General features: G+C 46.3%; 1 protein-coding gene across 1 annotated transcript in view; it reads right to left on the bottom strand.

Annotated features, from left to right (window-relative positions):
• Positions 1–14,349, bottom strand: part of NOL11 (nucleolar protein 11) — a 451,282-nt gene that overhangs the window by 254,647 nt on the left and 182,286 nt on the right. The window contains exon 10 of the mRNA XM_078654327.1: positions 7,556–7,659. Within this exon, the coding sequence (XP_078510453.1) occupies positions 7,556–7,659 (104 nt within the window). The remainder of the gene's footprint in view (positions 1–7,555; positions 7,660–14,349) is intronic.

The raw sequence follows: 14,349 nt of genomic DNA, 5'->3' as shown, positions 1-14,349 counted from the left end.
GCTCAAAGATCTGATCCCACTCCGCCCTCTCTTCCCTTGATTATTCAACAACATCACCCTTTTCGCATAACTTTTGACTATGGAATGAGGTTTTGCCACGGAAAAAGAAAGACACGCAGGTGCCCAGCATGAGGCACCCCTAAGAAAATGAGTTAAGAAACAGGACTGTGATCTAACAACAGAGGACTGATCGTACCCTGCAACGTGTAAGGATGAATCCGAGCTGGACCTATAGCTCCACCGCCGGTGCTCAACAGCGCCAACAAAAGAAGACGGACTCCGTTAAAAAGACATTGTGACGAAAACCCCCTTCCTGAACTTTCTACTCACCCCCTTGACCAAATTGCTTGTATCAACTTGAACTCCTCCCTCAGCCAATTTTTATTGCTTTCTAAAATGTTTCATCGGTCACCCATGTATCTAGTTTTCCAAAAGTTTCTTATAGCACTGATAAGACCCGAAGGTATCAGAGTACTCTTACTGTATGTTGATGTCACCAGAGAGAAAGTCTGAACTCGATTCTATAATGTTTCGGAACCTCTTTTCTTGATTGACTCCGACTAAGTATTATGCCGATCTCTAGACTTGTATGAAGAACCCAACAAATGTAAATTAACATGTATTGCATTCTGCCTATCGCATCGGCTATATAGAAATTGAACTTGCTTATGTAAAAAAGCGGCGACTGTTGAAAATGGCAATGTATGTGTACATAAGCGGCGTTCATTTGCGTTCACTGTACCCCTTGTTGTAAGCAGAACAAATAATTACGAAACACTGACTGTGTTATCCCGCCAGCATAGACCCATGCACACATCTATACAACAGCCATTTTAGGTACCATGGTCTCTCTGTTTGCGATCGATCATCAGCCCCTTCCCTGACCCTGCAAGCATCCCCCATGCACCCTGACCGCCCCCGCTCTCACATGAACAAGCCGTGAACCCTCCCCTCCCGCATGACTCTGTCTCTGGGAATCACACCCCGCGCCTGACCAACACCTCCTTTTCTTCCATGAATACCCCTCCTTTTATGACCCCTTCCTCTGAGCCTGATTGTCTGCACGGACCGCTGGTCATTCCTCAGCCTGAGGATACAGTTCATTGCCCACTACTGTATGCACTCGCCCATCTTCAAAGGGGGCTACTATTGATCATGACCGCCCCACCCCCTGAGATTCGATCAGGCGCACACATTCCAAAGGAATCAGCAGAACACTCAGCTGCGTGACAGCCCCCTCCTATTGTATGGAGGATCAGGGCCCCTACTGTAGCCACGTGTTGGAATATCTTCATACTTCACAATGTCTTGATTGTAATGAAGAATGTCTGTGTGCCATAAACCTGTGTATAAAAGACGAAGCCTCAGAGAAACTTGTTAGAGCACCTCCTGAAGACACTATGAGAGTGTCCGAAATGACAGGCTCTCCTCATGAGAAATAAAACTCTATTCTTGTATTCCTGCTTCCAGCGCCCGTCTCTTTATTTGGTAATCGTTCAAGATGGGAACTAAGAGGCGTCCTGCGCCAGCAGCCTGGGCTTCAGGTGTGTTATGGGCTGACTTTTCCACATCACTCCTCACTTCCTAAGACCGAGCACCTTACTTTTTTAATCTCACGTGTATATCATTTACACGCACTTATATTGATCGGCACTTTAACGTTAACAGCATCATTTTCGATATTTTCTCCGATCTTCATTTATCCTAATTCGGGCTCGTTTTCATTCTTTCAGCTCTCCTTGAAAAAGGGCGCTTGCACCCGAAATGCATTGGAGTTCAAACGCATAAAATTGAATACGCATGCATTTAACCTTCACCATTTATATGAGTTAAATATCAGTGAGAACTGTGATTCTATTACTTTTTGATCAATTAAAAACTTTGTATACCTCCAAAGGAATTTTTTGGGAATCAATTCATTTGACCCACCCAGGAGTGCCTTACCAGGGGATGTATCTGCATGTTCATGCATACACCACATGGTAGCTCTGGTAGGACAGTAGTGATTTACATGGGCTCACATTGCGGCTTTCGACATGGCAGTGGTGTTTTACATAAAGAGGCAATACAGAAAGTGGCGTCACACGGCATTTCCAGAAAATGGGGGCTGTAAACTGCAACGCTGCTTCGCGTTTCTAAAATCAATGTCTTTGGGGTGGGGTGATAATTTCAGAGATATTTGTTTGCCATGGTAGCTTCTGTGGTGCAACAGGGGGCTGATTTTGAGGTTTTTAAATGAGTGGGAGAAGTGGCTCTTGTTTGCCATCCAGTCCTGATTAACAGCACCTGCTACCCCAGCGCATGTAAAAGTGTAGCTGTCATCACAAACTATTAAATCTCATTTTATTCAAGTTGCATTGTGTAATGCACTGAGTGGCAGAAAATATAGGGAAACTCAGGGGCACAATCTCCCAAGGTTTTTTGCATATAAACATAGTGCTGTTTCGCGCTAATGATGCTTGAATTATAGCTGTCGAAAGTTAGAACTTCTTCACTTAGATATTACATTTCGTCAGGGCTAGCTTTAGGGCAGTGCAACTGGTGCTACCGCACTTGGCACTTACCTCAGGGAAGGGGCGCTGTATTTAGAAATAACTTATGAGTTAAGAATACTTGTGGCAGAGGTCCTTGGGGGTCAAGTTTTCAGACAGCATTAAAAATGTCCAGATAACGCTTGTGATTATTGTTCCTGCTAAACGGAGAGGGAGAGCAGATTTTTTTTCTAAATTAGAAAAAAAAATTGTTTATCTTTTTTCTTGCTCTAGTACTGCGAGACACCGGGGTTTCTCTCCGGAGGATGCGAGCGACAGTTACCATCGGCTTCCTGCACGGAGGATCACAGACAGGAGGGAGAGAGAAAGAGGGGTTGGAGGTACATGTGAGGAGAAGAAAGGGGTAAAAGAAAGGAAGAGTGGCTGGGGGCACATGTGTGAGGAGAGGAAAGGGGTGAAAGCAAGGGAGAGTGGGGCGTTTAGAAGGAAAGGGTAGGGGTAAAAGAAAATGGGAGGATAAAGGTGAAAGGTGGAACGCAAAGAGAGGCATGAGAAACCGAAAGCTGAATGGGACAGTGGAAAGAGTGTAACAGGAAGGAAGATAGAGGAGCTAAAAGCGGCAAAACACAACTAAGAGAGGGAGAATTGGGAGGCAGAAAGAGTGTAAGGAAGGACGGGTGACGGATGGGGTCACTGGAGGCCGCTTTATCAAGGTCCAGGGCCAAATAAAATGCCGCAAAATTGCCGCTAAATTTCCATTTTTGTGCCGCTAAATTTCCATTTTTGTGCCGCTAAATTTGCTAATCCATGCCGCTATATCCTGGGGGGTCTGACTGTTAGTACTAGTTGTGGAACTGGCTCTTGGAACAGTTGCCCCTAGGAAAGGTTTTGTGGGTTCCACCACTGCAGAGAGTTGTGAGAGCGACTGTCCACCAACACTAGGTATTATAGTTGTCCACAAGCCTTGGTCCATTGCCTTGCTAGGAATTCCTGGAATGGGCGCATCTGAAGTCTGGCATGGGGGACAATGAATATGCAGGAGGCCATCATGCCTATGAGCTGCATGAAGACTTGAGCTGGCAGGGAGTGTTCTGGCTGGAATTTGCGAATGAGTGTCTGCATGCTGGCTATCCTTGATGTGTTTGGATATGCCTTTGCCACTGAGGTATTTATAGTGGCTCCCAGGTATTGCTGTACATGGGAAGGTTGCAGATGCGATTGTGTAGTTGACTGAAAAGCGGAGGCTGTGCAGCAACTGGATTATCTGTGACGTGTGTGCTGCACACTCTTGGTACGACTTTGCTTGTATTAGCCAATCGTCCAGATAAGGGTACACATGGACGTGTTGCCTCCTGAGATGCGCTGCTACTGTGGCTAAGCATTTTGTAAAGACTCTTGGAGCCGTGGTAACCCCGAAGGGCAAAACCTTGAATTGGTAGTGTTGCCCTTCTATTGTGAATCTGAGGTATTTTATGTGGGCTGGATGGATGGGTATGTAGAAGTACGCATCCTTGAGGTCCAGTGTTGCTAGGAAGTCTCCTTGTTGTAACAACGGGAGCACTTGATGTAGTGTGATCATATGGAAGTGCTCGGACAGTATGTATTGATTTAGGGGTCTGAGGTCCAATATTGGTCTGAGGGAACCGTCCTTCTTGGGAATAAGGAAGTATAGGGAGTATACTCCTGTCCCCTGCTGGTGGAAAGGGACTGGTTCTATGGCCCCCTTTTCCAGCATGCTTTTCACCTCTTGTTGAAGAAGGGTGATGTGTTCTACGGACATAGGACGATGTCTGGGTGGTATGTTTGGTGGCGTAGAAGTCAGTTCTAGGCAATAACCAGACTGGATAATTTCTCTCACCCACCTGTCTGTGGTGATAGCGTGCCAGACAGGTAAGAACTGTTGTAGTCTGCCTCCGACTGGTGTTAAGTGTTCCGGAGGCAGCGTGAGGCAGTCACTGTTTTGTGGAGGCGGAGGCTCTGATGTTATTGCCTCCCGCCCCCTTCCCTTAGGATTGTTACCTCTGTAACCACCTCTGTTTGTGTTCTTTGTGTTCTTTGTGAAGGAACCTTCTGTGTTACCCTTGTAGGAGGTAGATGTTTGTGAGGCATTTCCTCGTGTGTTTGCTCTGTATGAGGAGCGCCGAAAGGAGCCCCTGTGTTGCAGAAATTGCAGTGCACCCATGGATTTCGCTGTTTGTGTCCTTTTTCATTTTGTCCAAGATGGTGTCCACCGCAGGACCAAATAAAAAGTCTGGGTTAACTGGTTGGTTGAGAATGGTGGACTGGACTTCATTCTTGAAGCCGGAAACCCTCAGCCATGCATGTCTGCGGAGAAGGACACTAGTATTAATGGACCGAGCTGCGGTGTCTGCAGCGTCCAGTGCACATTTAATGGAGGCGTTGGAGATAAACTTCCCCTCCTGGATGAGATCATTTGCTTGTGCTTTAAAGGGCTCGGGCAATTGTTGCATAAGGGTTTCGAGCTGATCGTAATGTGCTCTATCGTAACGAGCCAGTAGTGCCTGTGTGTTAGCGATTCTCCAAGAATTGGATGCATGTGCCGCTACTCTTTTGCCCGAAGCCTCTAGGATTTTGGACTCCTTATCAGGGGGAGGTGCTTCCCCTGTAGTTTGGGAGATGGCCCTTTTTCGTGCATTAGCAACCCCTAGGGAGTCTAGTGGCAGCTGACCCTTGATATAGGTGGGGTCAGTAGTAGCCGGTCTATACTTTTCTACGTGTCCTTGAAGATGTCCGGTGCATGTTTTAGAACGCCCTTTAGCATTGGGAGTGTTTTGACACTCTTATCTGCAGTAGTGAAGGTGTCAAAGAGGAAGTCCTCTTCTACAGGGTCACTGTCCATGTCCACGTTGTGGAACTGTGCTGCCCTGTCTAGGAGTTGATTAAATACTTCTGTGTCATCAGTGGGTGATGGTTTAGTAGGGTAAGTGGGCACATCAGGGATAGGATGTGTATCATAAGGGTCTGTTGGCTCCTCCCAAGGTTCCTCTTGATCTGGATCTTGAGGAAAGTCATATAGGGGCTGTGGTTCATACCCTGTGTCACCCTCATCGTCATCGTGGTTAGAAGGTGAGGTAGGTGCAAGTGGTGTGTAGCGCATGATAGGTTGAAAAGGGAGTGAGGGCCTAGGGGGAGAAGTGCCAAAGTCCTTTTTCTTGAGTGGGATAGGTGAATCAGGTGCAAAGTCCAAAGGTCTCTTTTTCCTATGCAGGATGGTAACTTTACCAGTGTCTGGGTTAATGTAAATCTTTGCTTGGTCCTCGGATGGATCTGGGTGGAATAGTTCTTCCTCTACAGTCCTGAGCTTAGGCTTGGGCCTTTTCGGGTCGACAGAGGCAGGTTTGTCGACGACCTTTGGTGTTTTGCTTGATTTTTTCGGCTCTGGCTCCGATTTGGGCTCGACATGTTGTTTCGGGTCGACGGGAACTTTCGGGTCGACAGGTTGTTTGTGCTCCGTAGGCTTTTTTGGTTGCGAGTCTTTAACCGGATCGACGTTCTTTTTCGGATCGACCGGTGTCTTCAGAGCTGTTACTTTTGGGTCGACAGGTTTGTCCGGCTTCGATACGGCACCGGATGCCGGGTCGACGGTTTTTGGAACCGCAGGCTTGGTCGGCTCGGCGACCTTCCTCGGTTGGACGCCCTTTGGTTGCGTGCCCTTGTTCGGGTCGACCGATCTTCTCGGGTCGACGGCTTTTGGCTGAGCGGCCTTTGCGGGGTCGACAGTCTTTTTCAGCTCGACAGTCTTTGCCTGTGTGGCCTTTCTGAAGGTTTCGGTTTCGGAGCCGAGCCTGAAGGCGGGGCTGTCGATAGTCTTTTTTGATCTTGGCTAAGGCCTGTTGGCGATGCCTCGACCGGAGCCTTTGGCGAGGGGTCAATTGGTGTCGGGGGCAGTGTACTCACGATTTGGCCCGACGGTAGTTCGTCGTCGGAGTAGTCCTCGACTGTGACGATCTCTAGGTCCGAGTCTTAAACGTCCGGTAGATCCTGGTCATCATCGAAGATGTTGTTGGGTTCCGGTGCCTGTCGCTGCATTTCTTGCCTAGCAGCCCTTCGGATTCGTATAGTTTTTTTCGATCAGAACTGGGCGCAGGCCGGGCAGGTTTCTTCCCTATGGTCTGGGGAAAGGCACTTGTTGCATACTGAGTGTGTCAGTATGGGGGAACTTTGAGTTGCATTGGGGGCACCTTTTGAAAGGGCTCCTTTCCATCGACGGTCGGCTCACGTGGAGTCGAAAAGGCTCAACGGCCTGCGTCGACGACCGATTCGAGATGGAAGGTTGTATAGAGTAGAGAGGTACCGAACGGAACAATACCGACGAAGTCAAAGGCCTTTTGACCTTTAGAAAAGTTTTGTTTCGATTCAGAGTTGGAGTATAGGAGTTTGCATCCGAACCCAATGGCGGAAAAAAACAATCTGAGCATGGAAAGGATGCCCATGCGCACTGTAGTCCAGGGGAGGAGTCACCTAACTCGTGATACTTCAAAGACTCTTCTAGGACAGCAAAGTGCACATTCGGACCCAGCACTAGGCGGCGATCTATGCACAGATATGAATTCAGCAGCCCACATGCCTCGAACATACACTTCAGAAAACCGATGGCAGAAAAAAAACAATCTAACAATGGAGTTGATGACCATGCGCACTATCACCAAAAGGAGGAGTCACCTTACCTTGTGACTAGGAAAGACGTCTTCGAAGAAAAACAACTTCCAAACATCCGGACCCAACACTAGATGGCAGGAGTATGCAAAGCATGTGTATCTACAGCACACATGCCTCATACATAATTTTCCAGTCTATGCTCGATCTTTCTAATACACAACTCCCCAAACCCAGCCACATGCTACCACTCTCTGTGTTTAACTGTCTGTTCTTCTTGTACGGAAGGATTCAAGGACAAAAAAGCACAAACATATATCTGTACCAGCAATATAGACTAGCTGTGTCTTGGTACACCAATATTTATCATCTTCACAGTGTCTGAACACATTTATGTAGCTCAGTAAGGTCGTGGACATTAAAAATGGACATAGTTTGACACCTACACTTTTCCTGGTCTCTGCTTTTGCTGCGGATGCCTGCTGCGACGGTTGCCTTGAAGCATCTTCCAGAAATGAATTCCAATTCAGAACAGGAGCGATTTCAATCTCTAAAGAAAAAATATATTAAAAGTTAACATTTTTGCTTAAATTACCCCTTTTCTTGGTCTTTAATAGCTTATGGTTGGTGAAGCTTTAAAGCAGGTCTTCTCATCTTTCTATGTCTAAATGTATTTAGCAATGGATAAAAAGTGCAGAACAAAAAAAGCAATACACAGAACAAAACTAAACAAGAATAAGCACTCTGAGAAGTAATCACATTTAAACATCACACAGTAATCAAGGAATGTGCAAAATAAAAAGGAAATATCAATAGTGACAAACAAAATATGTGCAAATGAGGAGTTGAGGTATAAAAAAAGATTGGCTGATAATTATGTAAAAATTATATTTAATGCACTACATATCACAGAATGACATGCTGCATACAGCACATTCAAATCTTCGTTTTCACATGGTGCTGACTTTTGGGCTTTCTGTGGGTCCTTTGAAGTGTACGTGACCCAAAATAGTGATTTTTTTCCACATCTGGTTATTTTCCCCACTTCCTCCAAATGAATGAACTACCTCATCTGGTTTCCAGGGCACAATGCCAAGACGAGTCAGCAGCTAGATATAACAGCCAAATAGATTTAAAGTTGTTTTTTTTCTTTTACCGATAAGGCTGCTCCTATCTACCAACTTCAAAATCCAAAACCCCTTAGCACTCTGGGAAGACCAGTAAAAGGTTGAAGAGTGAGCTTCTGAAAATCAATCATTACAATAGCAATCCCCAGGGCAGGGGCTATATGGTATCACAACGTTTAGCAGGGTATCCTTAGATGAAATTGATTGTTTTAAATACAGAGCTTAGCACTAGATGCAGGTTCTAGCCAATCCATAGCAGAAACATGTAGGCTGCTGTATTTGTGAAGAAATAAATAAAAATAGAACGGAGGGAGTTGAGGCAGTTGTGGATTACACTTCATTAGACAATATTCAGGAGACCTTGGGCAAGTATTTGGCTGAGGAAGAAGCCTAGCAGATCAACCATGTAATAAAAGTTACACCAGGAAACATCAAAATGTCATTGAGGAACCTCTGGTGCGACCGGGAGCAAAGAACTACGAAAGAGTATTTTGGTCAATCTTTCGGAAAATGAAATGGCAATTGTTTTACATCCTTTAACAGAAAGGAGTGATGGGACAGAACACATCAAATAACAGAGAAAGACGCAAATATCATTGCCATTAGAAGAGGTGGGTATTAACACTCAAAAAACAGACAGAAGAACTAATTTTGCAAATTGCAGATGACTGCCTTAAGGCAGCAAATCCTCTTCACCAACCACTAACGATGCTCAATAGCAGAGACAGAACAATGGTTGATCTCCTATAAATTGGTTGGGGGTCTATTGCTGGTCCCAGAAGATAGTAGCTACTTCTGTTTTTTGAAAACTCTAGCTTCAAACACCATATTACATTTTTAAATAAAGGCATATTCCTCTTAAAAGCAATACAATTGGGGGAAGTGGCCAGACAAGATGGCCGGGTGGATGAGAGTACCCTCGGCTCCGGCACACAAGAGCTGTTCAAAGTGCTTTCTCGGCACGTTGTCGACCCTAGACTGGAGTGGAATGCGAGGGGGAGCCATGCGAGGCAGTGATACCTGATCGAAAGGTTGAGCAGTACCAGAACTGAGGCATATGATGAATGCGGAGCGCAAAAAGAGGAGCTGCGCGATCCACAAAATGGAGACGGCGCCCGTTAATACTTGCAGTGGCGGCTGCTGGCTTCCCCGACCTGCTTTGTGGGCCCCTTTTGCGGATCTGAAATAGCTGTGGCGATCAGCAAGGAGAAACTGAAGAATCCGGAGGTGTGACTGCATTGGTGTGCTCGCCCGCCTGATGCCTTGTGACCACTGCTGGAAGGAGCTTGCAGTCTGCCAGCGCGCGCGGCCCCCTTAAAATGAAAAGGACAGCCTCGGGGACAAAACGCCCATAAATGAGGTTTAGGGGGGCTGAGAAGTGCAGCGGGGGTGCCCAGGCACGATTTGCCTGACTTAAACATGGTGCCAGCAGCTTACAATTAAAGCTGCATACAGGATTAAAATGAATGGCCCCTGGAAGTGACCAGTGATGCTTGCAGAAGGCGAGCAGGTGACTGGAGGCCTTTACAACCAATAGAAAGGGGTGATGCGCCCTGTTGATGCTGCAGGTGCTGACTTAGTGCTATAGTTCTGGTGAGGGGTACAAACATAATTTTTAGAGAGGAAGGAGCACCCCCGGGGAATTGTTGGAGTGCCACGCAGGAGGGAACGACGCTTGGGCGACGCCACGAACAAGGGATGAGGGCTCCTCCATCCGTGGAGTGAAGAAGTGAGGGGGCTGCACCTATGCCACCAAAAAAGGCCCTGCTAAGGTTTCCAGCTATTTCACTGACATGGAGAAGAAATCTCTGCAGGAGAGGGCTGACGACGACTTTACCAAGGCTCACCAAGGAGGATCTAATTGCTTCCCTCGGGGATTTTAAGGCAGGGCTCAGCGCATAGATTAAAGTGGAAATCAAATTCTCCATGGAGCAACTGAAAGCTGATCTCTCGGAGCGGATGGCAATGCTCCAACAGTACCTGGACCCTGTAGGCACGCGAGTTCTAGAAGTGGAGGCGCAACCTCAAGAACTGGATAAAAGAATGTCTGCCTCCCATGATAGAATGCAGGAGTTTCACACCCAGTTACAGTCAGCGCTGCTAAAGACCGAGGATCTCAAAAACAGAGCACGAAGAGAGAACATCAGATATAGATCGAGCGGGCACATCAAGTGGGGTTCAAGCCAGATTGAGAGCGATATCGCATGCGCAACAGCCTGGTGAAACTTCACTCCTTTAAAGTAAAGGAGGCTATCCTGCAGGCGGCCAAGAAAAAGGACGAGATCTCATTCCATGGCTTTTGCTGTACCCTCTATCAGGACCTGGCACCCGCGACTCTTCGTCTGCGGCAGCAATTTAGACCCCTCACCACGAAACTCAGAGTGGACAAAATCAAATACAGATGGACTTATCCTTTTGGTCTGCCCTTCGAATTAAACAATAAAATGAAGCATGTTACAGAGCTGGGGGAAGGTCTGAGGCTCGTGGGGCTTCCTCGAGGGCCAGAAGATCACACAGGAGGTCCTTCCAGAGGGACAGAGAGCAACAAGTCTACACAGTGGAACGTGAGTTCTAAGGATAGTCACTCCAAAGACTAGAATAATCTATTATTATTATTTATTTATTATTATTATGTAGCTTGTAGAGCGCGCGGCTACTCCCAATGGGAGTGTCCCGGCGCTGGCAGCAGATATAACGTGGTGGGGTGAGTGTGTATATTCCGCAAGGTGCTAGGTAGTACTAAAGAGCCACGTCTTCAAAGATTTCCGGAAGCTGGACTCTGAGTTGGCCTTTCTGACGTGTTTGGGTAAGGAGTTCCAAAGAGTCGTGGTTCTGATGGGGAACGACCTCTCACCTATTCTAGCTTTGACAAAGGGAGGGGCTACGAGGAGTTCACGATGATTAGATCTAAGGTTTCTTCTTTGATGCAATTTCCAGCTTCTTTTCCGTAGATAGTTGGGGCGAGCACCGTTTATTGCCCTGTAAGCAAGAGTGAGCGCTTTAAATTCTATTTGTTTCTTTATGGGCAGCCAATGTAGACTGCCCAATAGGGGAGAAATGTGATGCCTTCGCGTGATATTTCTGATGAGCCTTGCGGCTGCATTCTGTATTATCTGCAGTTTTCGGAACTGATAGGCTTGTAAGCCCAGATATAGACTATTAGCGAAGTCTAGTTGTGATGTTATAAGTACGTGGACAATTGTTTTCCTACAGTCCATAGGTAGGAGGTGGAGAAATCTTCGCAACGCCTTCATTTTCCAGAAGCAGGACGAGGATACATGTCCTATCTGGGTTCTACATGAGAGGGTGTTGTCAAATTTGAAACCCAGATTCCTGGCTGAGGACACAGGAAGTGGAGGAGGATTGAGCTGTAAAGGCCACCACATATCAGAATGGGGAGGGGAAAGCGGATTAAAAAACAGTACCTCAGTTTTATTGCCATTTAGCGTAGACAGTTCTTAGTCATCCAGGCTGATACATATATTAGACACTGCTTAAAGTTTATGAATGTAGCCTCTGAATGATCTTTGAAGGAGAACACCAGCTGGGTGTCATCAGCTTATGAGATGACACTTATGCCATGTTGCTCTACAAGTTGGGCTATGGGGGCAAGATAAATGTTAAAAAGGATCGGGCTAAGAGCCGAGCCCTGTGGCACTCCGCAAATCACAGGGCGAGGTGATGAGACATGAGGACGCAGCCTTGTTCTCTTGGACCGCCCTCAAGAAAGGAACTGAACCAAGCCAAAGTGGTCCCATTTACTCCCAGTTGCCTGAGCCGGTCAAGGAGGATCTTATGTGACACAGTGTCCAACGCTGCTGACAAGCCAAGCAGCACCAGCATTGCACAGCTGCCCTTATCTAAGGTTTCCCGAATTGTTTCATCTACCTCCAGCAGAGCTGTCTCAGTGCTGTAGCCAGCTCTAAATCCGGACTGGGAGTCGTGTAGTAGTCTGTTAGTTTCGAGGAAATTGGGTAGTTGTTTCTGTACTTCTTTCTCAAGGATCTTGGCTGGTGCTGGCAAAAGGGAGAAAGGTCTAAAGTCTAAAAAAAAAATAAAAAAAATTGTATAGCTGGGTCTGCATCCTTTTTCTTAAGGATGGGTTGACAAGTGCAGTTTTCCAAATGGACGGGTAGGTGCCAGATTTTAGGGATTCGTTGCAAAGCAGATTCAGTGGAGGTTTAATCAGTGGGGCAAGTAGTTTAAAAAACCTAGCAGGGCAGGGATCCAAGGGGGATCCAGATTTTAATTTTTTTAAGCTGCCTGAGAGAGGTATCGCGGTTAAAAGGGCTGAATTCCACCCAGGTGTGTGTAGGGGGGAAAGAAGGTGCGTTAGGAGTATCTGTTTCAGTAAATGAGGCGTAAATGTATTGAATTTTTTCTTGGAAGTATCGGACGGGGTTATACTGCTTTTCATCTACTCTGGTTTCAGGAAGTCTTGGACAATTTTGAAGACTTCTTTAGTCGAATTGTCCGATTGTTTGATTTGATTGGCAATATAATCCTTTATAGAGGATTATATTGAGAATCTAATCTGAAACTCCTGGTGGTAAAGAAAGGAGGATGGGATTACGATATGCGCATACTCTCTAAAGAACACCCAGAGGTCAATGAGAAGACAGGTATCGTGTTGATGTTTCTACAAGCACCTATACTCGAACTCTGCAGTTCTATAAGAATTATTGGCGATCAATAATAATTTTTGAGAAACAGCCAGGGGTCCGACGCCTTACATTATGAACGCTACCTTCCAAGACATTTTGGCGAAAGGGAGCTCGAGCTTCCAGGTCCAGGTTACTCAGTTATGTTAACTGTTAGGGGGCGGGGGGTTTACGGAGGGCAAAATCTGGTCTCTTAGGGACATTGGACAGCCATCGTCATTGGCTCAAAAAGCATCTCCGAAATCCGAAGAAGCAATGTTTATTCCCTTACTAGTAAAATTTGGAGGGATGGTGAATTTCTGGCTGAAGATGCAACTTGAGCAGCTGGGGTTAAATTGGGATTATGCCAACTGCAATAGCTTCCTGGAATGTAAAGGGCTTAAATTCACCCGTTAAACGCCAAAAAGTTTGGAAATATCTTTCGGATCACTCCTTTGAGGTAGTGAACCTACAGGAAACACACCTAAAGCTGGAGGAGGAGCTAAGGCTGCGCCATAAAAATTATGCTTTAATCTACAGATCCTCTGCGACTATTTCACAACTCTTTGAAATTTCAACCTGAAGCCATAAAATCAGAGGAGGGGAGGATTATCATGGTGAAGGGATTTTTGAGAGGAACGTTGTGTACGTTCTTATCGACATATTCCCCTAATACAGGTCAGCAGGCGTTCTGATCTTCCCTACTCAATATGTGGGGTGGGTTTGCGGAGGGTCTGACAATATTGATGGGGGACTACAACCTCCCTTGGCATACAGACACATCTACATCTACAATGAAAAAAGGCCGAAAAATTCCAACTATTTCAATGGGCTACTAAATTGCGAAGCTACCAGCGCGAGCTACCTACGGGGCATTGGCGAGCTACCGGTAGCTCGCGATCGACCGGTTGGAGACCGCTGCTCTAAAGATACATCGACATTAGAGCCAAATAGGTGTTGTTCATTAAATGGCTGATTGAGGATGGAATTTTGCACTTGAGGTTTGAAACCTGAAATACGTAGCCAGGCATGCCTACGCAGAAGGACACTAGTATTAATTGCCCTTGAGGCAGTATATGCGGCATCTAGGGTGCAACGGATGGAAGTATTGGTGATATTTTTACCTTCCTGTATGAGTTCATTGGCCCTGTTTTTATATTTATCTGGTAGATGCTGCATTATGGATTCTAATTCTTCATAATGTCCCCTGTCATATCTTGCCAACAGCGCTTGAGTATTGCCAATGCGCCATATGTTAGCTGCTTGTGACGCTGTGCGCTTACCGGAGGCGTCAAGCAGTTTAGATTCCTTATATGGTGTTGAGGCCTCACCTGATGTTTGTGAATTAGCACGTTTACGTGCATTAGATACTACTAAGGAATCTAGTGGTGCTGGACCTCTAATGTAAACTGGATCTGTAGGGTCAGCTTTGTATTTTTTCTCAATGAGAGGGTTGAGGACACGAGCCCTTAC

This window comes from Lissotriton helveticus, chromosome 7 (genome assembly GCF_964261635.1).
Source record: "Lissotriton helveticus chromosome 7, aLisHel1.1, whole genome shotgun sequence".
NCBI lineage: Eukaryota > Metazoa > Chordata > Amphibia > Caudata > Salamandridae > Lissotriton > Lissotriton helveticus.
The sequence above is the reverse complement of the archived record's forward strand: the minus strand, read 5'-3'. Positions and strand labels throughout refer to the sequence as shown.